At 35.6% G+C, this 26,025-nt stretch overlaps 3 protein-coding genes and 1 long non-coding RNA gene across 4 annotated transcripts; 3 read left to right on the plus strand and 1 right to left on the minus strand.

Moving 5' to 3' along the window:
* Positions 1–1,678: 1,678 nt before the first annotated feature.
* LOC121258545 (lysM domain receptor-like kinase 3) lies at positions 1,679–9,741 on the plus strand. Its single transcript, XM_041160084.1, is given in 12 exon segments — positions 1,679–2,259; positions 2,262–2,675; positions 3,298–3,375; positions 4,024–4,323; positions 4,882–5,027; positions 5,126–5,215; positions 5,324–5,429; positions 6,977–7,128; positions 7,220–7,317; positions 7,397–7,544; positions 8,564–8,671; positions 9,284–9,741. Coding segments are annotated over 12 exon segments (2,004 nt in total). The 5' UTR covers positions 1,679–2,060; the 3' UTR covers positions 9,449–9,741.
* A 3,909-nt stretch (positions 9,742–13,650) lies between these two features.
* On the minus strand, positions 13,651–15,530 carry LOC121260374 (clavaminate synthase-like protein At3g21360). The gene is made up of 3 exons (XM_041162228.1): positions 15,037–15,530; positions 14,676–14,929; positions 13,651–14,173 (listed from the first exon to the last, which is right to left on the minus strand). The coding sequence occupies exons 1-3, from the start codon at positions 15,397–15,399 to the stop codon at positions 13,813–13,815; spliced, it is 978 nt and encodes a 325-aa protein (XP_041018162.1). The 5' UTR covers positions 15,400–15,530; the 3' UTR covers positions 13,651–13,812.
* Positions 15,531–18,800: 3,270 nt separating this feature from the next.
* Positions 18,801–22,706, plus strand: LOC121259357. The gene is made up of 4 exons (XM_041160920.1): positions 18,801–19,051; positions 20,809–20,919; positions 21,006–21,948; positions 22,051–22,706. Exons 1-4 carry the CDS (start codon positions 18,839–18,841, stop codon positions 22,278–22,280), a joined length of 1,497 nt encoding a protein of 498 aa, XP_041016854.1. The 5' UTR covers positions 18,801–18,838; the 3' UTR covers positions 22,281–22,706.
* Positions 22,707–22,831: 125 nt separating this feature from the next.
* LOC121262153 lies at positions 22,832–24,616 on the plus strand. The gene is made up of 2 exons (XR_005940049.1): positions 22,832–23,241; positions 24,460–24,616. It is a non-coding gene; the product is annotated as an uncharacterized LOC121262153 (long non-coding RNA).
* Positions 24,617–26,025: the final 1,409 nt, after the last annotated feature.

Here is a 26,025-nt window from a genome sequence, read left to right on the forward strand (position 1 = left end):
ATTAATTTGTGAGATTATTTTTATGTATATAACATTACTATATATATATGAAAAATTTTATTTATCATTTTACTCGTACATATTTGGTAAGAGATACCATACTTTTTTATTATTATTATTAAATATAGATAATGATTCGAAAAATTCAATAAGTTTAATAATAATAAAATCAAAAAAATTTTGAAAATAATTTTAAAAATAAAAAATAAAAAATAAAAAATAAAAAAAGTGTGATGTAGAATGGTGCGTGAGGTTGAGAGTGGAAAAGTTGTTGTGTGTGCTTGTGTGTGTGTATATATATATCTATATATGTTAATCTTATTTTTGGGCTTTGTTGGAATATATCTTGCGTTTGCTGCAGGGTAGATCTCTCTGTCCCCTGAGGCTGGATATTATATTTTTACAGTTGTGCGGGCCTACCCCAGTCAGAAGCGGGTCCCCGAGTTTTCAACCCTCATTCAATGTATCGGCATTACCCGAGGAACTCCATTCTAGTACGTACATTATTATAGTCATGTTTGAAATCATGATCATCGTAATAATCATTCGGGTGCGTTTATTAATTGATAATTCGTTTAAACCGCTGTTTGTAATGGAAAATTTGGACTATCCAATAATGGTCGAGTACACTGTAGACGATCGGGGCCTATGGCATCTATGTGTGAGTTGTCGGTTAACTTGAGGTCAAAGTTTTGAGTCAACGTAGTTTTTATTTATTTTACCCTCTGACACGACGAGTCCGTGGGTTTCTCGGCAATTCATCGGCGAGTTTTGGAAATATTGGCGGGACTTTGTGGGACCAACCCGACTGTGTTTCATCCTTTTGCCAGCCCTTCGCAACTTCTGCCCAAACCTTTTTATTTTTATTTTTTTGACCTCCCCTCATAGCTGGCCTCGTTACCATTCCCCCGTGAACTTATTTTCCCTATTTAGCCTTACCCTTTCCAGCAATTTACTTACGACTCCTCTACGTTTATTTATTTTATTAAGTGTTAAATAAATATAACTACGTCAATCAAATATTTTTCTATATTATCACTAATTTAAGCTGTAAATTATTTTAAAAAACACTTACTTTATAAATTTTAAAATAAAATAATTTCAGAATATTAGTATTGCAAGTAAAATGATGCAAATCAAATGATATATTTGTAAAGAAATTATAATAATGGATTGTGGATAAAAATACTCTTTCTCCAAACATATATTTCGAGAAAAGAAAGATAAATATTTTTAGGCTTCAAAACTATTAACCATATAGTTAAAAGGAAAAATGATAAAATTACAACTATTTTATAAATTAATGTAAGAAACAGTTATTGATATTTTATTATTATAGCAAAAATATGAATCCTAAATTTTAACTTTGAAGAAAATATATGTCGAAAATTATTTAATTATAAAATAATTATATAAAAGTAAACATACAAATTGATATGGTTTAAAATGATACGTTAGATTATAAATTTATTTTATAATAAAAATAAATTTAATAGATTTCATAAAATTATATCAGTTTATAAATTAATTTTATTTAATTTATTTGTGTTTTCATCTACAAATAATATTTTAAAAAAAAAGTTAAACGAATTGCACGTGTTAATAAATTAACGTAAGGGTGATTTCGTAAAACAGAAAAAAAGGCACTCCAAATATCTGCACTTGGTGCGTCTGCAAAGTGCGAACTCTCTTCCCCACGCTCTCTGCTTCTTTCTCTGCTACTGCAGAGTCGTTCTCTCTCTGTCATGTTTTTTTAGTTTAGTTTTGGTAACAAGCAGTTTACGCTCAGAGAAAAACAGTTTACCCTTGTCACACTCACCGTAACCAAACCAAAGACGTGCTCTGTTTTCACTCCTCTTTCCCTGTCCTCCTCTTTCACGCCCCCTCTGATGCATCAAACTCCTCCATATTCAACTACTTGTTTTCCTATCAAAAATTAGGATTCTCTCTCTTACCTTCTGACTCTGTCTTGTTATTTTCCTCGTCTATCTAGCCCAACTTCTTTAATCGATTTCGTTTTCTAATCGTTGTTTTCCAGCTTAAATTTTAGCTGCTGGACCATGAGTTTTCTACGGGCGTCTCTTTTGTTTTCTTTCGTTCTTGTTCTTGTTCTACTTCTTGTCCAAATTCACCCTCTATTTTCGTACCCGTCCCCAATGAACTGTACGGACACCACGCGCCTGTGCACGTCCTTTTTGGCCTTCAAGCTTCGACCTAACCAGACCCTGGCCGTGATCCAATCCATGTTCGATGTCCTCCCAATGACATTACTGTCGAAGAGAGCAGTGACGGCCTTAACTACCTCTTCATCCGGAAGAACTGCTCGTGCTTACGCACCACTATGCAGTACGCGACCAACACCACGTTCACGGTGAGATCCAACGAGGGGTTCGTCAATGACTTAGCTTTCGACGCATACGATGGCCTGGCTTTCTTGTTGCCCAATACTTCGAGGAGGGCCAAGGTCGGAGCTGTCGTTTCGTTGAGGCTCTTCTGTGGCTGCTCCAGTGGGTTGTGGAATTACTTGTTGAGCTATGTGATGAAAGATGGGGATAGTGTACAGTCTTTGGCGAGCCGGTTTGGGGTGAGCATGGATAGCATCGAGCAAGTGAATGGGATCGAAGATCCTGATAATGTCACTGTGGGTGCTCTCTATCACATTCCTTTGAATTCGGGTTAGTCTGTTTCTTTTTCTCTACTGTTTTTGTCATTGTTATTGCTTCATATGGTTTGCATTTGAAACTTTCCATGGGTTCGGGTTATATTAGCCAATCAAATCTTCAGGTTCTTTGGGGGCAAAATGCAGTGGTTATATATTGTTTGCATGACCAATAGTAGGTAACGAAATTCTTGATTAACAAAGTTAAGGTTTGAATTTTGGGTTTGGCTTCAATTTTTGTGGGATGCAAGTCTGTGGTCAGGATTCCTATTGACGTCATTGGTATTAGAGACTTTGTAATGCGCGAAAGGAAGGATCTCAAATTGTCTAAGTTGGGGACAAAGAGTAAACTACATTATTTGCTAGAAGAACTGAAGAAATACCGAATAATAAGTAAATCTGTTGCCAGCGCGTAACTTATCAATGGTTTTAGAACTATTTTGGCTTAATCATAATGGGGAGAGAACATTTGTAATTGGCTGCACACTTGTGATTTCTTTATGTTAGTTTTTTTTTAATGATGTATCAATTTTATACATTTTCTTATAAATATTGGAGTTGCAAACCAGAGTTGATGTTCCATCATTATCTTAATCATACGATTAATGTTAATTAATGTTCACATTTACATTTTTCAGTTCCTGGTGAGCCTTATCCCCTGGAAAATGATATTCCTCCCACTCCTGTTCCCTCTCCAACTGTTGACAGTTTCTCAGGTATCGATGACAGTATCTTCATCAAAACATTCAAAGAATTTTGCTAGAATGGTGCAAAGTGTTTGTTCTGTTCTGTCCTGCATACCATTGTTAAAACATGACAACTAGCTACTTCAATAATAATTGTGTTTTCTGGTTCCAATAAAAAATAATTGAGTTATGGCTTACAATTCTATAGATGTAAAAACTGTTTTGGTCTGAATGTAAATGAGCAATGCTTATCTTAACATTCAAGTATGCATTGCATATGTATAAATTAAACAAAGTTGCTTTCGCTGCATACTTATTAGCAACAAGGTGGAGTTCTTACAAAATTGCATATAAATCCCTGTTGAGGGGAGACACATATTGGCTATGAATAATGCTAAGTATTTAGTTATACTTATAGTTATTTTGGTATTTTCAATTTATGGCACAGTGCATCATGTTAATGATACTGAACTAAGGCATTCCCTTTTGAGATTGGGGTTAGAAGTATCTTGGTTTTGTGTGATTTCTTAATTTCCTATTTTAATTTGCTTTTTTAAAAAATAATTTCCAGCTTGTTCTTTCGTTTCCCAAGGTCTTCCAATCGTTCTTAAACATAGGCGTCATGCTGTTGCAGTTATTTCTTATAGGTATAATAGCTTCGATACTATTCGTTCGCAGGTAATCAACAGAATCACAAGGATCATATGCCCTATGGATGGATTGTTGGGGGTGTGGGGATTGGTCTGGCACTGATTGTATTAAGCATAGTTGTTTGTGTTTCCTTGAGGTTATCAAAATGGTTCACTGAAGCTGAAAGGAGTCGCACAAAAGATCGTGATGACCAAGTTTCTCACAAGTTTCATATTCTTCGAAAGCCCAGTTTTTGTTGTGCTTCAGGAAGGTACGTCTGCTGCAAGTCTCAGGATGTGAAGCAAACTAATGGGGAATCTAGCAACCGCCAGACTACTACTCCAAAAGGTATTTTTTCCTAAATACTTTTTCTAGACTCAAAATCGTACCCAGTTCCTGAGGTTTCAGTTAGAAGTTGCGCTGTCCAAATGTTTGTAATGTGTACTTTATAGCAGGGCAATATGTTAAATTGATTGGTTTAACAAGAAAAGTATATACCTGCTCAATTGGGTTCATAGGAATGAATTATGGAAACTAATTGCAAAACTACCTATATGGCGTAGCCCAAGTCTCGCAGAAATGCTAATCTTGTATTTTCTGTATGTTTGCTTCCATTGCTAAAGGGGAAAAAATGTCTAGTTTTTTTCTTCTTGTGGCATGGATGATCATAATTGTAAATTATTCCATGTACAATGATGAAGCTTAACTTTAGATCTACTTATAAAAAATAGTTTTAATTTTAGATTTTCATAACCCTGCTGTGCAAAATTGGGATAGCAATTGATTGGTTAATCTTAAGCTCCTGCCACGCGCCATGCTTTTTCTAGACATCTACTATTATGATATTTTTCTTATTGTCTTTATGCTTGGGATACCTCACTGGTGGTGTTATATTATTTCTTGCAGCTCTAGGGACCGATGTGTTTGACATGGAGAAGCCTGTGGTTTTTACATATGATGAGATTTTTTCTGCAACCGATGGATTCTCTGAGTCAGGTCTTCTTGGGCATGGAACATACGGTTCTGTGTATTATGCCCTCCTTCGTGACCAGGTTAACAGCTCTCTACTTTTGTCATAATAACTCTGATTTCCTGTCTGTCTAAAGTAAGCTTCCACTGTGAACTTAGTAATAGATTTGAATAATTCCAGGAAGTTGCTATTAAAAGAATGACTGCTACAAAAACTAAGGAATTCATGGCAGAGATGAAAGTCCTGTGCAAGGTTCATCATACAAATCTGGTAAATCTCTTTGTAGCAATAACAATGACCGAGTATCTTTTAGCTTTGGAATTTGTAGCTTTCAGCAATTCAAAGCTTTGACGCCTGCTTTGGATTAATTTTGTCAAGGTAGAGTTGATTGGCTATGCTGCTACTGACGATGAGCTCTTCCTTATATACGAATATGCCCAGAAGGGTTCCCTTAGAAACCATTTGCATGATCCTCATAACAAGGGTAAGAATACACATTAATTCTTTGCCGAGCATATATTTTATTGTAAGTTTGTAACAAATTAGTTGTACTGACTTAAATAGTTTAAGAGGTCTCATCTCTTTAAGACTCGATAAAATCACTCCCTATGAGAATACTTGTGTCTTAATTAATCAGAAGGATTTTGTTTGCTGTGACTAGTATGTATACAACTGTAAATAAAGAACACTTAACATAGTTCCAGCCCTCTAACGGAGATACAGAAAGCTCAAGCAAAAATGTGTTTTTACTTTTTAGCTCCAAGGAAGGTAGTTTCTGATACAGATACTTACTTGTCTTCAAATATTTTTGCTACATATGTTGACAATTTATGATAACAAGTTAGCGTGAGAATTATAATGAAATAAAAGTGGATTTGAAACATTAGAAAATGTCCACAACATTGATGTACTTATTTTTTTTAAAAAAAAAAAAAAAAAAAGAAGTCCCACAAAATTGATGTTGTAATTAGTGGGAGCAATTTTTTGGTTTGGGGACATCCAGCTAGTCCTTCACCCCTGGTTTTAGAACAAGGTTCAGCCTCGCCTTAAATGCCTAATGAGATCAGGTCGGCCGATATACTGGCTGATTTTGTGGCCATTTTTTGAAATTATTTATTGTGACTTAATTACAAATTTTTAGCCGGTAGTGGAGTGATGACTGGTATGTTATACTTTTAACTAATTTAAAATGTATTTTACATCATGAAATGAAATTCAAGGTATATTATATTTTCTCACCCTAATGTATGGTGTTGATTGCATTGTCTTTCCAAACTTGGGATAAATTTGAACTACCATACCCTAAACTGGATGATTGGTTGTCATGACCATCCCACTATTGAAGTTTGTCCAATTTCTGTTAAACATCCTATATGAGAGCCTAGTGTATGAGGTGGTTTGTTCAAGTCCTGCGAATCCCCATTCTGTTAGTTTCTTCTGTCTCCTTGTATAAGGCCTGCAATTGGTTTAATTTTATTTGACATGCCCATGTGTGAGGGGAGTTTATTGCTGGTGTATATGTGAGATTCATATTTGTGGGCGCACAGTCTAGCAGTTTTTTTTTTTTTTTTTTAAAGATTTGAAGGTTACTAACACTAGGCTAAGCCAGACATTTGAGTGGGGTTGAATCCATTTCCACTAGGAGTTGTTGAGGCTTGTGCATGCCTGACTCTCAATAAAATGGTATCTGTGGATGCATTGAAATATGTGCACAATTTCTGTCAATCAATTTCCTGATCCTCTCACCCTCTCATTTTTTTTTTTTTTTTTTATCGGTAAATAAGGATTTATTGATGAGAACTAGGCATAGCCCAGGTACATGAGACATATTCAAGAGCAACAACTAAGCATGATTGACTAGGGATACAAGGAACACCCTCTCATTAAACCTGGCATTTTTAAAAGGTCAAGGCATGGTGCATAGTTCTTGGCTTTTAGATCTCCAAGTTTGCAAAATGACATCCTTGCATGCATGACACATGCATACTTATATATACTATTAAAATCTGAAAGGGATTCATTTGCTTGTAGATCATACGCCACTTTCTTGGATCATGAGGGTTCAGATTGTTCTTGATGCTGCTAGAGGTCTCGAATACATCCACGAGCACACTAAAACTCATTATGTACATCGAGATATCAAGACAAGCAACATCTTACTTGATGGTACCTTCAGGGCCAAGGTTCGAAGAGTCACACTCATTGTTACACTTGCATAGTCCTTATGTGCATGTAGTCCATCCCACTAAATATGTTTTCCCCATCTGCATTTAGATTTCAGATTTTGGGTTGGCAAAACTTGTTGGAAAAAAAGGTGAGGGAGAAGCTACAGCAACCAAAGTTGTTGGTACATTTGGTTATCTGGCTCCAGAGTAAGCAGCTACTTAGTTGGCTACTGTGGTCCTTAACAAGAAGGTTATCTAGCTTAATTGCTTTCCTGTTTCCATGCAGATACTTGAGTAATGGTCTTGCCACCACCAAAAGCGATGTCTATGCATTTGGTGTTGTTCTTTTTGAAATTTTATCAGGGAAGGAGGCAATTATACGAACAGAAGGTGTGATGATGAAAAATCCTGAAAGACGCTCACTAGCATCTGTTGTAAGTTCTCCCAATGAGAAATAATATGTATGATTGGTTCATGAAATTTTTTCTCCTGTGAATTAGGGGTTGTTTGAATGTTAAGATGGTTTTATCCGATCCCATATCATATCATCTCATCTCTTCGCATCTCAACATCCAAACACCACTCAAATATATACTGTTTAATTTCAAATTTTCAACTTTTTCATTTAATCATTACCTAATCATTACAACTTTCCCAAACTTCCAAACAAAACACAAAAAACAATTCAACTTTTTCAAATCTCAAAACAAAAATAATATTAAAAAATAATATTCTAATAATATTTTTATTTACCTTTTTCTCTCTCCTTTCCCAAAACCCCTTAAAACATCATAACTCAAATTATTTTACTACTATTCACAAATCATTTCACTACTATTCACAGATTTCTTATCTCATCTCATTCCCCAAGCATCCCCTCAATGTTCTTAAACCCACATGACTTGACCTGCTCATTGTACTGAATCTGGAATGACAGAAGATAAAAGAGTCTTTTGTAGAGTAGCTTGAGTTTTTCCTTGTGAATACTTCAATGCTTGGTTCTCTAGGATAAATGCTATGCTCACTACAGTTGGTTGAGGTTCCAGTTTTTTTTAAGACTAGGCTTGAGACAGTGATTAACAGCTTCCTGTCAAATAAGTTTTTTTATAAGTATTCCCGTCAAATAAGCATTTCCCCACCATAACGCTCTGCGCCTCTGGTATCTTTGGAACTGAGAAGATTAATCTGTTGAAGTCACTTAAATTCCAATCTTTGGGCTTAAATATGTTGTACTTAACTTTGATCTAAGTCACTCTGCAAAGCCTTAGATTTCTGCAAAGCCTTAGATTTGTGAATGATTCGTTTTTTCCTTCAATTTTCTCATACAAGGATGCTTTGCCTGTATTGTTTGTGAAGTTGTAGTACTAAAGGTTTTGTTTGTATGTTGGAACTGTTTCCTTGTGCGAGCATGCCTGTTGGTTGCTGCTTTTCTGAAGCTTGTGTGAAATTTCAGATGTTAGCAGCTCTAAGGAACTCACCTGATTCCATGAGTCTGTCAAGCATGAAGGATTACATTGATCCAGATATGATGGCATTGTATCCACATGATTGTGTATTTAAGGTATCTATAATCACCTTTTGGTCTCTGTTTGTGTATTTTCATTGCAGATAGATGTTTATTTTTCTTAATTAATAATTTGGCAATAAGAATCTAATGATTGCAGCCTTCCTAGGGAGAAAGAGTCAGTTTTTACCAAACCCCGTCCAATACAAAAAGGAATTTTTTGGGGGAGGGGGATGATCAGAAGAGAAAATTATAATGGTTTTCTGACAAAACTTAACATATAAATTGGGTTGGCAAATTGATCTGTTCAAGGGTTAGCACAATCTATACCAATAAATTGGTCTGCACTAAGATCCACCAATTGCTTGGATTTTGAATATCTGGTTTGGTTTTGCAATTGATTCCCACCCAAGAAAGGGACCCTGCTTCTATCCTGCTATATAGTGATCCGATATATCTTCTCTAGCTTGGAATCATATCTATATCTAGTTATCATGCTATGGAAACCTGGGTGTTGATGCTTTATTTATATTAACAACTTTCTGGCAAGGGAAGTCATATGATTCTTTAGGAAATATGCACTTCCATTCCGTTAATTTTTTAATTGCACCTGAAGTCGTGCTATAGTGACTTACACCTCATTTTCTGTTTGTCATTCTCTTTGTTTAGGTGGCCATGCTGGCGAAGCAATGTGTGGATGAGGATCCCATCCTACGTCCTGACATGAAGCAAGTTGTGATTTCCCTGTCACAGATTCTCCTGTCCTCTGTGGAGTGGGAAGCAACTCTTGCAGGGAACAGCCAAGTGTTCAGTGGCCTTGTCCAAGGGAGATAGCGGCAGAAGTAGTTTCTTTTCAACCCAATACCACTTTGAAGTCTTCCCTATTTATTTTTATAGCCATGCGTGTATAGTATAGCTCTGGTACTCCAGTGAAGTGGTAAGATAGCGGTATGCTTTATTATCTATTTTGCCTTCATTTTTTTTTTCTTCTTTTCAAATGTTGTATTCTTTTTGAAGTTAGCGTGGGGAAATTTTGATGAAAATATCATGATGTAGGCTGATGTAGCTGAGGGAGGATGTTGTTTTGTAATACCAACGATATGATCAACTTACCGTTTTTATCTTCACCTCGATCCTTTATTATGTTTCCCTTCTTCTACATAGTTGTTTCACCATAGAAACTCTTTCAAAGGCAAATTTTGGCTGAAGAGTATGGTCGGGAAAGCAACGCAACTTCAAAAAGTTCAGCCCTACAGATAGATAGATATATGCTTTAAATGTTGCTTTAACGCTCTCCTTTAATAAAAAGAAAAAGTTCGAGCCAGCTGGTGTTATAATTAAATTGGATTTTTTTATTTATTTATAAGCAAGCAAGCATTTCATTAAAAGAACAAAAATGCTGGACCCAACCACCGAAGGGAACCGTGGCGTAACTGCGTCCCACGTGGAAAAAAATTGTAAATGTTTTCATTTCCCCAATCCAAAACCAATAATAAGCCAAATTTGTCTTCTTCCAAATCATAGAGGCCCTTTGTCTTTCCCAACTCACAGAGCATGTCTTTCCCAAGTACGTGAAACCGAGATTAAACCCCGAAGCAGAATCTGAGCAACTCTTAGGCAAAATTAGCGACACAAATGAAAAAGGAATGGTGCCGTGGTCGAGGAATAAGCCTCCGAATCTGTGGAGGAGGAATGAATCAGTGTATGTGTTTGGATTGGAGCATAGGAATGAAGCTGTGAAAGCGGCCAAAAATTAAAGCGACCGTGCACTGCAAAGCGATGAAAGCGGCGGTATAGAGAGGTTGCTGGATTTGGTTGAGCTAATGGAAGTGGTGTTTGAATTTCAGTAGCAGCATCAGTTTTTTAAGGGTAGTTGGAGAGAGTGGAGGAGGAAGAAAAAGAATGAATGAAAAGAGAAGCTTGAAGTGCACGATCAGATAATAGAACCAGATTTGAGAAGAGAGAGGGACAACAGGAACTAGAATAGATCGAATTGATAGTGTTTCGTTTAATGGCCTCACACTCACCTGGAGTTTTTCATTGGGTTGTAGTTGTAGGAGTTGGTGGTGCCGTCCTTTGCTTCTTCGTGTTGTGTTTTGTCTTGTCCTTTTTTTTTTTTTAATAATAAATCGGCTAATTGGACATAATCGATTTCCCAACAGTTACTCATGCCGATCACAAAATACACAAGAAAGGGTAGCACTGTATTTTGCTATTTTGAACTTACTCAACGAGAGTCTTATATCCTCCTCTTTCTCAAAAGAGAAATACCCTAACCACAATGTGATTACATAAAAATAATCTTACAAACTGACGTGTTTTGATATGATATGTTAGATTGTAAAATTACTTTTATTATAATGCAGATTTGACGGCTCATATAGAGCCACATCAATTTATGAAATTATTTTTATATAATCTTTTTATAAGTATAGTACTCTTCTTCTCAAAATCTTTCAGCAATGGAAAGTACAAAGATTGTGAGATAGATAGCCACAAGCAACTCATATAGGCAGTGACATGAAAAAATTCTTTCATTGCTTTGTGGGCACGTGGAACCCACACACCAAGGTTCAGAGACTCTCCAAAATTCTGACATTCCTCGTTAATTTAGCAATAAAAAGTTATGTAAAAAAAGGTGGTTCTACACCACCACTGGGACCTCCCGCTAATGCATTATGTATTTTTTTTAATATTTTTTAAAAAATAAATTTATAATATTATTAAAAAAGTACTTATTTAATCATGAAATTTAAAATAAATAAAAAATTGCCAGCTAGAACCCAACGGTAAGCATAGCATTTTCACATGAGACATGAGACTAATGATGACTTCAGCCCATTACAATAGTTTCTATATGTGAAAATTTAAAGAGAAATAGTGGAATACGTGCTTCTTCTATTTATTTGTTTCTAACTTTTTAAAAATTTTAATAAAAAAGCTTAAAATAATTTTCTCCAAAGAAATTTGCACCCTTAACCTATCAAAAAACGAATGAATAGATTTTTGTAATAAAAAAAATATTAGACGTCAATTTTTTTAATCCCAAATATGTTTTGTTCTCCACAATTCATATATATGCCCATTGATTCATCATGTAAATTCAAAAATTTTTTATGATAAAAAAAATTCAAAATTTTTAATTTGATTGATTATGTTGTGCATATATTTAAATTAGTTTTGAATATCATAATATGACTTTTTATAGGTCATTTTCTTTGCTGTTTCGAAACAAAAAAGAAAAAAAAAAGAAAATGACAACTTTCTTATAAATGATTTGTTAGTCTATATTGAGAATGAATGTGAAAATTAGTGACCTTTATTTGTTAAAATAACATTGAAATCAATTGTCATGTTAAATATTTTTATTTTACATTCAAACATGAAACTTATTATATACTAATACACGTTTTTACGTAATCTTTTAATTTTTGTTATATACAAATTTTTATATATCATTCGGTCCCTCTACATAAATCATGGCTTCGTCCGCCAAAGGTGTTAGGGTGAGGTGGCCGGGTTAGATCTAAAACATGTAACAATATTGCCAAACTTGCAGGCACCGCGTGTCATAGTTAGAGGCGCGATGGCACGGGACACTCACAAGTGGGCTAGGCCGCACATGAGGATCACACGTTAAGAATTTTGCGATGATACTTCTGTCTTCTAACACAGATTGACACAGCTAGGGAGAAGGATAAGGTAATGCATGTCTGAGCTTTGTCGTTGAAAGGTAGCAAATCGGACGGGACCAAGTTGTGGAGAAGAAAATAAAAAATCTATAAACAACCTATAAATATGGGAGATGGAGAAGAAGGGGAGGAGAGGAGAGGAGAGGAGAAGTTGAAGCTCCTATCTCCTTACCTGCGCACATGGGTAAGGGAAGATTTAATTAGGACTTTTGCATAGAATTTCTAAGGATAGAGAAACTGGGAGTGTTAAAAAAAAGATTAAATTGGATTTGAATGGGAAGGTCTTAGCAGTATTGTGTGAACCTGCTGTCTGTGGTGCTGACTCCACCTTTGTAGAGGCTAGAGTTGCATTGAGTGCATGTGTGTTCTATTGAGAGATGGGATTCGATCAAGTGATGCTAGAAGGAGATGCTAAGTATTAATGTCTAAAATTGCACAACAGACCGAAATGGAAGAAATAATTATCTCCAAACCATGACGGCGATTTGGGTTTTGATACGGTACTCTTCGCATTCATCCATAAAATAATGATAAATAATCAAATAAAAATAAATAAAGAGAAACTCAGAGATTTATGTAGTTCGACATAAAAGCCTACGCCCACAAATTGTTTAAGGGCAAAATCCACTATGATTGGTGAGTTTACAATCTCACATGGCCTCACATATCGTTCAATACAATGGAGGAATTTGGTCTAGGCATAGAGAAGTCGTCCCCAGCTTATGGAGAGTCCCCTCCTTATATAGAGGTCTATTTTTCTGGAGTAATTAAGTCTAACTTGTTTCGTGAAGTCTTTTTCTTTTAGGAGTATGAGCTAACTACTTTTGATTTATCTCTTCCTTGCCTTATCTCTTCCCTCCTTTTCTCATGGTTTTATCATTTCCTTAGTATTAGTGATAGGCTTTCAATGGGTTAGACCAGTCAATTTTGTCCCTAACACTAAGTTAGTGGTTGATACAGTAAAGAAATATGAGGAGAACTTCCACCAAGTTTGGGCACATTGTGGTGGAAATCAAGCAAGTCCTAAATGGGTTAGATGATTGGCATATTTGCTATGTAAAGAGGGATTTTGATCAAATTGCTCATCTACTTGTTAAGAGGATGCTTTACTTTGTCTGTTGAAGTGTGTAAATTTGGGGTCTGTACCAGAGTGTATTAGAGGGTTTGTATTGTCTGATTTGGTATTAAGTTAATGAAAGTGGATGTGTTTTTACTGTAAAAAAAAAAAGGATTTGAATGAATGCTTTGCTTAAAAATTTTCAAACTTCAATCCCTTTGTGCCTTCGGTTTCTCCTTGCATTTGAAGTGGTGACGTGCAGTAAGGCTTGGGTCCGACCAGACAGGTGAGTTAAAACTTTCAACCAAATTTGTAAAGGTATTGTTTATACATCTCTCTCCACAACATGGCTTAAGTTGCACGCATAGTTGCATGCGAATGTGCCAATTTTATTTATACATTTCCATAACATGGCCTAAAAGGAACATGCATACAACCAAAAGCCCATACTACTTGCAGAGTGAAGCTAGTATACGGCGAGGTGTTTTGGATGATCTTCGGGAGTGGAGAACGGCCATATTGTCCAGCAAAAGAATATCACCTCTCTGCCAAGGAAAGGCTAGAGATTCCTCTTCAAGGATGTTGACACAGTCGTTGATGATGTAGGCTGGTATAGGTTTGCCATCCCCAAAGGTAACAGCTTTCCCAGAATCATTCCCTGCATTATAGACTGTATAAGCAAAAACCATTTGGTTAAACCAAACATTGCGCTGTCTCGCCTTGTCGTACTTAATAGCTGGCATTGGACCCCTTATTGTCTTAACTGCATCATCCTTTAGCCATTCCAACTTCATACCCAACTTAGCAGCCCTGCCAAAAATGTCGGGAGAGCCATATTACATCTAAGATGATATATAGGACCTCAATGTCCTCAACAATGGCGCATGGCAATGAGCTTGGTATTATCTACCAAGTCACAACAATGGAAGGTGTGCAACATTTTAGTTGCTCTGATGAGTTTGAACATAATAAGTTCTGCAACAGTTTACAGATACGATCATAAAATACATAGATTGAACAGGACTAGATAAGGATGAAATCTACAGCTTTCGTACTAGTGTATATTTCACTTCTACTTATTCCTCTTATATCTCATTGCATGCATTCCCGATCAGATTAACCACCATAAAAAGTCCAACAACATGGGACTTTGTCTGGTTTGTTCTAGTTTTATAGGAATCCCGAATCAATATCAAATGATTTTATCCCATACTATTGAAAGAAATTTGGCACCTTGCAGCTCGTAATGCAGATAGAATTTCCGGAAACAAAACAGTTCAAATTATCAAACATTAATTGGTCAATCACAAACCTTTGCTCGGCCACACTCTTGTCTTCAGTCAAGAGCGTAGACTTCCATCCACGTCCGATTGGAGATGAAGGGTCGTCTTCTTTCTCCAATACCCGCGTATATACCAATCCGTGCTCTTCCAGTCGTCCAACGAACTCTGGGTGTCTCTCTTTCATTCTTTCATAGACAATGTGGCTAAGAACTATAGGAGTTTCTCCCCCACTTCCAGGCTCTACTTCACAGAAGAAGAACAATTTGGAGGGAAACTCCGGAAGCTATTCAGAAAATCCCAGTTGAACTCAGATTCCGAATTCTCAAATAAGGTTCACACATTTAAAACTCGTTAACTATTTGCAAGTTGGGATGAAATTACAGAACATACCTGAACCATTTCGTGGTGAAAAGGAATATTCTGGTCGGGCGGGGACTCATTTGCCGTGGTAACCCGACCGACTACTTTGGTCCGAGGGGCGCCTCCTCCCACGTACGGAAGCTCATCGAAACCAAAGGCCTCAACGACATCGTTGAAGTCCGAGGCTGTACTTACCGGGAAGCCCCTGAAGAGTAAGGCGCCGGACTTGCGGAGCAAGGATTCGAGAAAGGGTTTCTGGGATTTGATGGCTTGGGTGAGAAGATATAGAGATAATGGAGTTTCGTTGGGAGACAGAACGTACGGGAATTGGATTCCGTTGTAAAACTTTTGATGCGGGATTTGCATTTCCACGAAGGTCTCCGACTCCGGCATGGTTTTCACTTGGTTTGATCTGAGAGTAAACAACTGATCAGGCGTGGACTTTGGACTGCACGGACGTGATACTGTGGATGTTTGTCTGTTGTGGCTGTAGCATCTGTGAGTATACCTTTGTATTGATACCAGCTGCCCCCGTTCGATGATTCTATAAAAAAAAAACGAGGGGTCTAAAAAACGAGGGATGTAACATTGAGGATTGGTTTGGAAATTAAGTTCATTTCAATTTATTTTAATTTATTATTATAATTTTTTTTAAATTATAAAATATAATAAATAATTTAATTTTTTAAAAATTTAAAATAAAATAATATTAAAAAATAATATTTTAATAATATTTTATTATTTCAATTCAATTCAACTCATCTCAATTCAATATTTAAATATAACGGACTCTATAAATTTGAAGACCTTTGCATTTCTAGTGGCGTCGGCAAAACACTGTACATTCTAAATTTGCCTAAAAGCTGATCAAAATCAGCCTGGCGTTTGAGACTTGAATAGCGATTCCGTTTGATTTTTGGCATTTAAGAACAGTGACGTGATGATACAGTACTTAGGCAATTTTTTTTTTAAATATTATTTACATTTTGTGCACACCAAACATAAAAGGTCAAAAACAGACAAGTTAGAAATTAAAAAATATTTATATTTTATTATTATAGATCGACAAATTAATGTGAGATTAAATTTTAAATGAAATAGAAAAAAATAAAAAATTATATATTATGTAAAATTTGTCCAGCAAGATAGCTAATCCAATAATAATATTCTAATGTGCATTTGCACCTATTTTTATTTCAAACTAAAAGAAGAATATTGTTATTATGCCGTCTCAGTTACATCATTCATCTTGTTCTATTGAAGTAGCATCACTCCTAATATCATGTGATTATATTAAAAATATATATATTCAAAACAAAATGGGAATAAAAAACACCAAAAACAAAATAGAATTTCTCCTTAAAAAAATATCACGAGATTAGGTATACGTCATAATCAGCTTAATTTTAATATATGTTTAATATTAATAATACTTATTAAATATTGAATTAATCCACGCGCATCAAGTTATACTATTGAATAGATATAAATATATAAATAACAAAGCAAATGGATTCTTATATTTTCAATCCGATGAATAGAACACATAATTCCCGTCAATTAAATGTCAATTAAATGATAATATTTAATTTTTAATATTCAAATTTTAAAATTTATATTTTAAATCAAATTGTATCATATAAGCTCTTTAATATATATATTCTACATACGACTTGAGAATATGATTGTTTTAAAGCAAAATAAACCAACCACGAGATGATTTTTCTTAGCGAGGTGTGTTGTGCAAATACCGAATACGCGTCCCCAGCTGCCTATGTTAGTATTTATATATATTTTTTAAAATAAAAATATTTTTAAACATTAATATTAATATTACATTCTTAATTTTATTAAGAATAATCTCAAAATGGATATTATTACTCTTATTTAAATACACGGTCGAATACGGAATGGATTTGTATCCAAGCAACAACTTGGGTGCTTCCTGGGCCAGACTCATCAAACCCAACAGCACCAAAGACTGGGCTGGAGCTGAAGACCCAAAACAAAAGTCCAAAGGTTTTCCTTTTGCACAGTTATATATCGGGTAACTGTGTTGCGCTGCAATTCATTGTTTTGAAACATATGATAAAGACACCTAATCCCTCTTTTTCACGCAATCAGGAATCCCTCACGGACGGTTGTGTCAATTAGTGGAGGCCATGAGCCCATGATAAGATGGGTGGCGGTAGATAGGCTGCTTTTGGATGTTAAGGCGATTACATGATCTGAGTTAATTTAAATAGAATAAATATAAATAAAAGTTATTATTAGGAATATCTATTTTACATACATGATGTGGCATCATCTACACCACACATCTCTCCAAATGCGTGTTAAGAATAATCAACTAGAAACAGTCATGCAGTGAGTGTAAAGTGTGTACTGCTACAATGGCTTCTCTCTAGCATTATTCATTTAAATAATAATATTTTATAAGTTTCATTGAAATGTGTTTGAATGTAAATATATTAAAATATATATTTAAATGTATGAAATAAGTGGAGATAAGTTTAATTTTTTTTAGAAAGTTGAAAAAGTAGTGGATCTTATCCATAATTGGTTTGAGATGGATTGAGATCAGTTTAACATCTAAACATAATCTTAAATTATATGAGTACATGAAATCTCTTGTGGAAATTGAAATCGAGCCTTAATGTGGACATTGTGGAGTGTGAGGTGATGAAGTGCTAGACTCTGTATGATTTAGGTCTCGTTTGAATATAAAAATGATTTCATTTTATCTCATCTCATCGTTATAATTTTTTTAAATTTGTACACAAAATATAATAAATAATATAACTTTTTTAAATCACAAAATAATAATAATATTAAAAAATAATATTTTAATAATATTTTATTTAACTTTTAATTTTTATATAAAATTATCGCATCTCATCTCACTATTCAAAGAGAAATTTAATCTTTATATATCTCGTACACCAATTTTTTGCATAAATTTTTCTTGGTGCCAAAAGATGACAAGTTGAGTGTCAGTCGTTCATGGCTTGCAAAGATTTGGAAAAAAAAGATGAGGAAGAAGATTCTGATGATGAATGTGCAACGTCAAGACCTTATCTTTCTAAAGCTTGGGAGGTTTTGGATAGAAGAACCTAGACGGACTGAAGGGTTAATATGAAATGGTGGCTTCACATCGTTGCTTCCACTTTTAGATGATGAAAATCTTGTAGAAATGGAAGAACGAGAAATGTGCGCCTTTTCAACACGCATCGTTTCATTGAAAGGCTGCATTCCATATCATCTTCGATGCGCATGGTGCACGAATTCACTTTCAAGTAGAATTTTCTAGTGTGTAATTGGCCTCATTTTCTTCTAGCAATTCTTGTAATTTATACCAAATATTTGGACCAAATTAATATAAGTTTTTAGGAAACTAACTAACTTTTTTACATATGAGTACTAGGTTAACACCTTATCTTAACATAATTTTTATTATTTCCCAAATTCTCCTTTTGAGAAATACTAATTCGATTCAATTAGCAAGAAGACCTTGAAAATAAAAATAAATAAATCGTATATAATCAAAGTATCAAATAAATAATAAAGATGAAAATGTTTATTTAATTTAATTTATGAGAGGTTTGTATTCGCAACCGTTCTCAACTCATTTCAACTCATCTCACTACTATTCATTACTATTTATCAATTTTAACTCACAAATCTTACTACTATTCACAACCTATCTTAATTCATCTCAACTTATTTTCAAATCCAAACCACACCTTAAACTATGCTAAATTTTAAATATAAATAGCCCGCTTTACAGAAACCAACAAGAAATTCAAACGCACAGCGAGAGCGGGAGAGAGAGATGCCAAGGAACGAAGGGAAGGCGAAGTCGGGGAGGAAAGCACTGAAAGACGTATCTAACAACAACGATGTTGGAAGGATCTCGAAACTGATGCATTCAAAGAAGAAGTTACCGGAGATGGAGAACGAGGATCTGTCCAGGAAGGCAGAAGAAGACGACGCGCTCGACCGCCTTCTTCTCGTCCAGTCCGATCTCTCGTCTCTAACCCACCAGGTAACAGTCTCAGAGCGAAAGAGAACCCTCAGGATCTGTTTGGCTACCCGAAATTGTGAGTGAAAAACGAAGGTGAAAAAGGATTTAATCCGATTTAATCCTAAAAAATCTATTTGTACTCATTTCTATTTCTTCACCTTTTGTTTTGATCATAGGTTTATGTGCGTGAATCTGTGTGTTTGTGTGCTTAGGATTGTTCACTTTGTCGGCCTTTCTTTGCTGTTTGGTTGCTGAGAAAGTGTGGGCGTAGGCAAGAAATCCTTTCTTTTTAAGACAGAGAGACGCAGCTTATTTTAAACTTTTTTCAATAAATTCCTTTAAACGAGGGAAGCACTTGGAATAAATTTCAAATTATAGAATCTTCAGTGCTGTAGGTACTTGAATCTTATAGTTTGACTTGTTGCTATTTGGGATTTGGCTCTGTTTCTTGATTTGTTTAACTGCCACCTTTGGACGACGTTTGTGTAACTAAGAAATGCAGGAAACAAGAGGTTTTGTTTGTGAATGTAGTAGGAAATGCTTCATGGAGGCTCACGGCGCAATCTTTGTTACAGTTTCTATTACTGTATAACTGGATTTCGAGTTGCTTAAGTGACCAAGATGTGTATATTTTTGAAATGGGGGCTTGGAATTTACATTTTTTTTATCCATGTTATTTGACTGGAATTATGTTGGAGTTTTCAAGTCTAAACGATTGCGCTTGTGATTGCATACCCCATAGTTTTGTTTGTTTTTGGGAGTGGGGGGATTTTTGGAATTAATGGTATAATTGCCACAAGGAGACATGCGGTACAAGATGATCCATTCCAATGTATGTTTCGCAGAAATTTGTTACCAATGAACACGACGGATGAATGTGAGTAGCAACTCATCGTCAATTCGTATTGATATAATCGTTTCGTGAGTTGATATGCCCTGTTAATACTATAATAAAAGTTATCTTGGAATGCTTAAAACTGTACGAATAGTATGAGAAGAACACGTATGTAAACATGCTTAATTTGAAACGTAGAATTGCAATTTAGAGAAAAGTGATTTCTAACATGTGAAAAGTCATAATGGACAAGAAAACAAAAGGCCAGAGCAGCATCGATAAATTTTGAAGCAAAATAGGGATATTTATGCCTCTTAAGGGAGGAATTCGACTAGCTAGACGGAATATCTTCCCTCCTTGTGGAAAGTGGAAAACTGTGTATGTTTGCGATGGTTTGCGTCACTGATGTTCCAATATGTGTTGATCTTGGAAAACCGATTAATTTGTTAACTTCTCTCTTTTTATCCCCATGCATAAATGGGGAATAAAATATATTTGAATGTAGCACCCTTTTTATCCATAAATGATAGTTACATGGTGTTTGCATCGCTGCACGTTGAAAGTGGAGTGTCCCAACTTAAGTTTTTTCATTGAAAGTTTTTGATATATTTCACTTAGGCAGCAGATTTATTTATATTATTCAATAGGGTTTCTGTTGAAAGTTCACAGAAAAGTTATAGTTTTGGTATATATGCAAATACTTTAACTGGCTGTGATATTGTTGTGGAGTTGTACTAAGAATGAATATTCGCTCTCGATTGATTTACCATGCTGAGCCACTTATCGTTAAACTCAGTTTGCTCAAACACTTGTTATCTGACAGTGGATGACAATTCTTTGTTGCTCTTATTGCTCCTGTTAAATTAAATGGAATTCCTTTATCGTCGAGTTTTTCCTTTATATGTTGCTAGGTTGTTCATGACTTAGATATGTGAAATGGCAGATTGATGAACTTGTCGTGCAAGCATTTGAACTGAAGGCAACAAGTACACAAGGGAGGAAAGCAATTGAATCTTTTACGCATTTCTTGTCTGAAATGGTTTCCTCTTTAAAGGTTACTTCTCCTGCCGTTTCTGTCCCCGTATTTCCACTTGCGTGCATTATTTTCCTGATATGGATTATTATCTTCCCAAAATGCAGCCATGGTTTCCCAGATTTCAGAAGGTGCTCCGCAGTCCTCCTGTGGAATCTGAGAATCAGTTGGGGCAGACTGGGGCAACTCAAATAGTTTCTTCGACTAATAAAGTTAAAAGCGATGCTCATGATAGTACAAAACAAACCAAGTTGGATTCGTTAATCTCTCCTTCCCCTCTTGTGTCATGGCGTGCTGAATGCACTATTGAGAGAGGTAGACAGCTGTTCCTACTCACACCTCTTCCCATATCAAAAACATTATCATCAAAACATCAGGGCCCATCAAAATCAGTGTTTGAAAGGATCACTACGAATTCTACTGCTGGGCCGCCAACTTTTTTAACTATTTCAGGGGATATAAATGATGATTTACTTGAAGGTGTACCTATAATGCCAACTCCAAGTAAGCCATCTGATTCTGCGGTGACCGAAATGGAAAACACTCTACAGTCTGAATCTTCACCTATGTTTTCAAAACGAAACTGCTCCATGCTTGTTATGACTCCATGCTCGAAAATGTCACCTCCAAAATCTTGTGTATTGCTTGAACCTATATCTGAGTTCTCTCATCAAGGTAATCCTAGGGTTCGTAAGTCCACCCCATTTCCCGTTGGAGTTCATTGCAGTGATTCAGAACTTTCTGAATCCTCTGGTGGTGATACTTCTCAGGGTCTTGCATTTAAGTATCCAGAGCTCTTAGGGATTCAACAGGCCTATAAACTAGGAATTGGAAAGAAAAAGGTAGAAGCATCACCTGATTGGTTTGTGTCACCACCTAAAACATGTGTCTTACTGGACCCGCCCAATGAGAAGTCATTGAAGAATGAAATTGATGACTGCCAGATGCCTATAGCTTCTCATGTTTCCAATCAGCAGGTGAACTTGGCTTCATTAAAGGGAGCCAGTGTTCGATGTGGCCTTCAGCAAACCAACAAATCTTGTAACCAGGGTATTGTTTTTCTATTTTCCTGAACTTTTGATTAACTCAATTGCCATGCGTTGAACATGATGTACAAAACTAAAAGTCTCCTTTGTTTTTTTGTCCCCATAGAACCTCTTGGAGGCAATTTCGCATTCATGGACAGCACTCCAATGTGGAAGGAACCTGAAAGCATAATGCAAAGGGGCAGACATGCTGGTGAGAATACACTAAAGAAAGAGTTGTGGACAAGGTTCGAAGCAGCATCTACTCATGGGCTTCGTTTTAATGTATCGGTGCCACAAAATACTGTTGAGAAAGGGTTTCTTGATTTACTGGATGAAGCCTCTTGTGATGAGTGAAGTTAAATGCATGTGGGTTTGAGCCGGCAAACTTAATAATTTTGATCTTTAATTGTTGATTTGTAAATGGTGGTTCGTGTTGTATGTTGGAAGCAATCAGGGGCTCAGTCATGAGTTTCGCACAACCTATGAGTCTATGACCCCTGTTCATCTTTTCGTGGCGCTTTTGTTTTTTCTCTTGATAGAGCAGATATGCTGCTGCTGATTGTTTTTCTCGAGTCTTTAAGGTCCCTTCAGTATACACATTTGAGGATGGACGCAGATTGCAGAGACACTCTATCTGTCAGTTTTCTGCATGCTAAGGCCTAAGATGCAGACGCACTTGTTCTAAAATCCAAAACAGTGCTATGTTTGTACTAAAACGTCGTCATCTTTTTATTTAGAAAAATGCTATGTCTTTGATATCTATGAAACACATTTCATAATACGAGTAGTACTATGGAGTTGCACTCTTTATATACCTTACGTGGTTTTTGCCTCTTTTTTTTTTTTTTTTTTTTACCATTTTTTTTAACCAGAACGTGCGTTTTGATTCAAAACAAAATAAAACGACGTGCATTTTCATCTCCATTCGAATTTGCCCATCAAAACCCCCTCCTCCCTTAATAACAATCCGTGTCAGGTTCCTCTGCCAAGCGCCACCAGGTGACGCTGTGTCTCTCTTTAGCACCACCTCGCGCCGCCCATCCCTCTGTCTTGTGCTGCCCGTCGTTCCTCCTCTGTCGCCTGTCAAATTTACACATCTCGTGTCGCCCCAGCACCTGCGTCGCGTCGCTTGCCCAGCGCCACCCCTCAACGACCAACTCTCTACCCAGCGCCACCCATCGACGGTCACTTTCTCAAAAAGAAGGTTCGGGTTGTTGAAGAAAGTATATGAGATCTCTGTGCTTTGTGATGCTAAGGTGGCTTTAATTGTTTTCTCTACCAAAGGGAAGCTCTTTGTGAGAGGTGACTCCACTAGGTAACTCGAATAATATTTTCCTTTCGAATAAAGCTCTCTAGTTGGTGCGAACCCTGTATGACTGATGTTATTTGGTCTTAGTGAATTTATTCTACATGTTCGGTTGAGGGGAGTTTGGATTAAGTGCGCAACAGAGTCATCTATCATGTGTTGTTTAGAAGTCAATATTTGAACCATATTGTTATATCATTCACAGAAAATACAAACTTTCCATAAGGACATCATTTTTTAGTAGTCTTTGCAAATAAAAATGTCTAATTCCTTATCAAAATTGATTGTTATAGTGGAGTTGAATGGCTAAAGAGAAAAGTTAACATGCTTTCTTTAAGTTAATGGTTGCTGGTGATGATCTTTAAACTCATATATAGCTAAAGTGAGTTGTAAAAATGCAAAATGGCATTGTTATGTTTTTAAACTCAGATATAGCTAAAGTGAAAAAGAAACATGATATAGATCATGTATATATGTAAGTGGTAGGAAAGAGGTATTGTCTTTATTTATCATGTGTTGCTGTTGGGTCTCAACTCAGGGAAATTAGGTGAAAGGGTAGATTTATGTTGGTTTTTTGTGTTTTTACTTTTCATTGAAAACTAGGCAAATGATTTGATGAAAAGTTGAAATATAAATTTTTTTTGAGATTGGAAAATGTTTGGATTGAAATTGAAAAATATTTTGAAAATTTTGAAAAAGATTCTAACCAAATATGGCCATAATTTTATGGTGTGCAAAAAGATTTGGAAGCTAGATTGAGAGATCCTGTTCTTGAAAATGCTTGTTTGTTTTGATTACTTTATTTAAGGGAGAAAAGTTCTTGCTGCTGTCACCTGGAAGCTACAGAAGCAATACTAAAATGGATGGTTGTGACGGACCTTCACAAAAACTTGCAATTCCATTCACTTGCATGAGTTTTCCTTACATGTTTATGACTACAATTTCTTGCAATTTCTTCTTTCCATTCTATCCCACTTTTTCGGTGCAATATCTTATCATTTACCACTTTTGGTTTCAGTTGCAGGCAGTAAATTGCACCTTTATTGGCATTCTTAGTTTTATTGTGATGCATATGTTTTCACTGGAGTTGTCTGCTATCTTCTTTATTATGCTAGTACTCTGTCATTCACATTTGGTTGACTAATGTCATCATACTTTCTGGTTCACTAAAATAAATAACTAAACAAAAAACTGAGAAATCTCAATTTGATGACTTTACATATGCAGGAGTACGAATATATTTCATCAAAGAGAATTGCTTCCTTATTCATCCGAACCTCAGCCTCATCAATTTACAATACTAGTATGCAGTATCCCAATCCCATCTGGAGGCACCTGCAGTGAAACTATCGAGTTATTCAGATTATGACAAGAATTTTATCAGTACTTGAGTTGCATCTCAATCAATATCATGAGGTTATTGTTTTATTTTATAGCAAGTGGTAAAGGAGAGGATGAAGTCAAGAGTTATAATCTCCATACGTGTTTTAGAAGAATAAAAGAAGAGAGAAATGTATGCTAAATCATGTCCATTTGTAAATCATATATATACAATATAGAGAGGCACATTTGCTTATATTACATTTGATTTTGCCACTCATGTCTCTTGAATGCCCCTGTATTCAAAAACAGCTTAGGGAGCATGACTATATTATAGGTCCTATCTATGATTTGCTTAGATCATTAGTTTTGTCAGACTGGTTTAGGGGCATCATATCTCTATTGTAGAAACACAATGGTCATTATCACAAAGAGCAAAAAAAGCTTAATTCATCGAATGATTTCTTTAATAATTTTTTTTTTAAAAACTAGATGATCAGGCATTGGCCCATTGTGCCAATCCGAGTCCCATACAACAACTAACTTGGGGAGGTTGGAAGACCACCATGTGAGAGTGCAGGAATTTTCAAATTTTTAGCCCTGCTGTTAATGTTATGTATTAGTGTTACATGATTTTTTTTTTCCTTTGTTGCTACAGGTACATACAATGAAGGTTCAACATGTAAAGGACACTAGAGGTTGAAAGGAGAATGACTTTTTGTAAAGAAATATGGAGTTGAGAAATATGACAAATTTGTATTTCCAGTTGAGAAATTTGTATTTGAAGTCGAGAATATGTAGTGCTGATAATGCATCTTTGATACTGACAACTGTAATCTTTTATTGTATCTAAAGTTTATATTTTGATATTTGTATTGCAAACACAGGTAGTAGCTTTAGTAAATGTACAAACAAAGCAAATGCCTGGGCAGCATAATAAAATGTTGCCGATGTAATGAGCAAACTGTTGTTCCAGGCTCAGAAATTTGATATGCATAGAGCCAACTCCAAAAATCATAGATGTGCCAAGTAAATCATAGATGTGCAAAATCTCCTTCAAGTAAAATTTGATATGTTTCTCACAGATGAGCCAACTCCAATTTTTTTTTTTAAACATAGATGTGCTTCTTCCGACACTTTTGAGTGCAAAAATCATGCCAACTCGAAATCCTCAATAAGCATTTCCCTACCACATTTCATCATGCAAACAGTGTTGTGGTGGGGAAAAAAAAAAACCCAAGTGATAGAGTTTTATAACCTGTTTGAAGGACTTCAAATAAGCTACGAATTACTAACATAGAAAAATAAATGCAACATAATTGAATGAACAACAGAAAAGTCAACTTAACATCTATAATAAGCTGTCATAATTATATTCGTAGAGAATATACCATACATGTTAGAATCCGATCAATCTATTTACATTTAAAACTAACATGATACATCTACAGTCTGAACCAACCGAAAACTATT

This window comes from Juglans microcarpa x Juglans regia, chromosome 1D, assembly GCF_004785595.1.
Source record: "Juglans microcarpa x Juglans regia isolate MS1-56 chromosome 1D, Jm3101_v1.0, whole genome shotgun sequence".
Lineage (NCBI taxonomy): Eukaryota > Viridiplantae > Streptophyta > Magnoliopsida > Fagales > Juglandaceae > Juglans > Juglans microcarpa x Juglans regia.

Bases quoted from the DNA above. Each gene is read 5' to 3' on its own strand.
- LOC121260374 (XM_041162228.1), bottom strand. From the start codon at position 15,399: ATGCCGGAGTCGGAGACCTTCGTGGAAATGCAAATCCCGCATCAAAAG. The intron at 14,930-15,036 runs GTATGTTCTGTA...TTTTCTGAATAG, and splicing joins TTCACCACGAAATGGTTCAG to CTTCCGGAGTTTCCCTCCAA. The intron at 14,174-14,675 runs GTTTGTGATTGA...CATTTTTGGCAG, and splicing joins AAGAGTGTGGCCGAGCAAAG to GGCTGCTAAGTTGGGTATGA.
- LOC121259357 (XM_041160920.1), top strand. From the start codon at position 18,839: ATGCCAAGGAACGAAGGGAAGGCGAAGTCGGGGAGGAAAGCACTGAAA. The intron at 20,920-21,005 runs GTTACTTCTCCT...CCCAAAATGCAG, and splicing joins AAATGGTTTCCTCTTTAAAG to CCATGGTTTCCCAGATTTCA. The intron at 21,949-22,050 runs GTATTGTTTTTC...TTGTCCCCATAG, and splicing joins CAACAAATCTTGTAACCAGG to AACCTCTTGGAGGCAATTTC.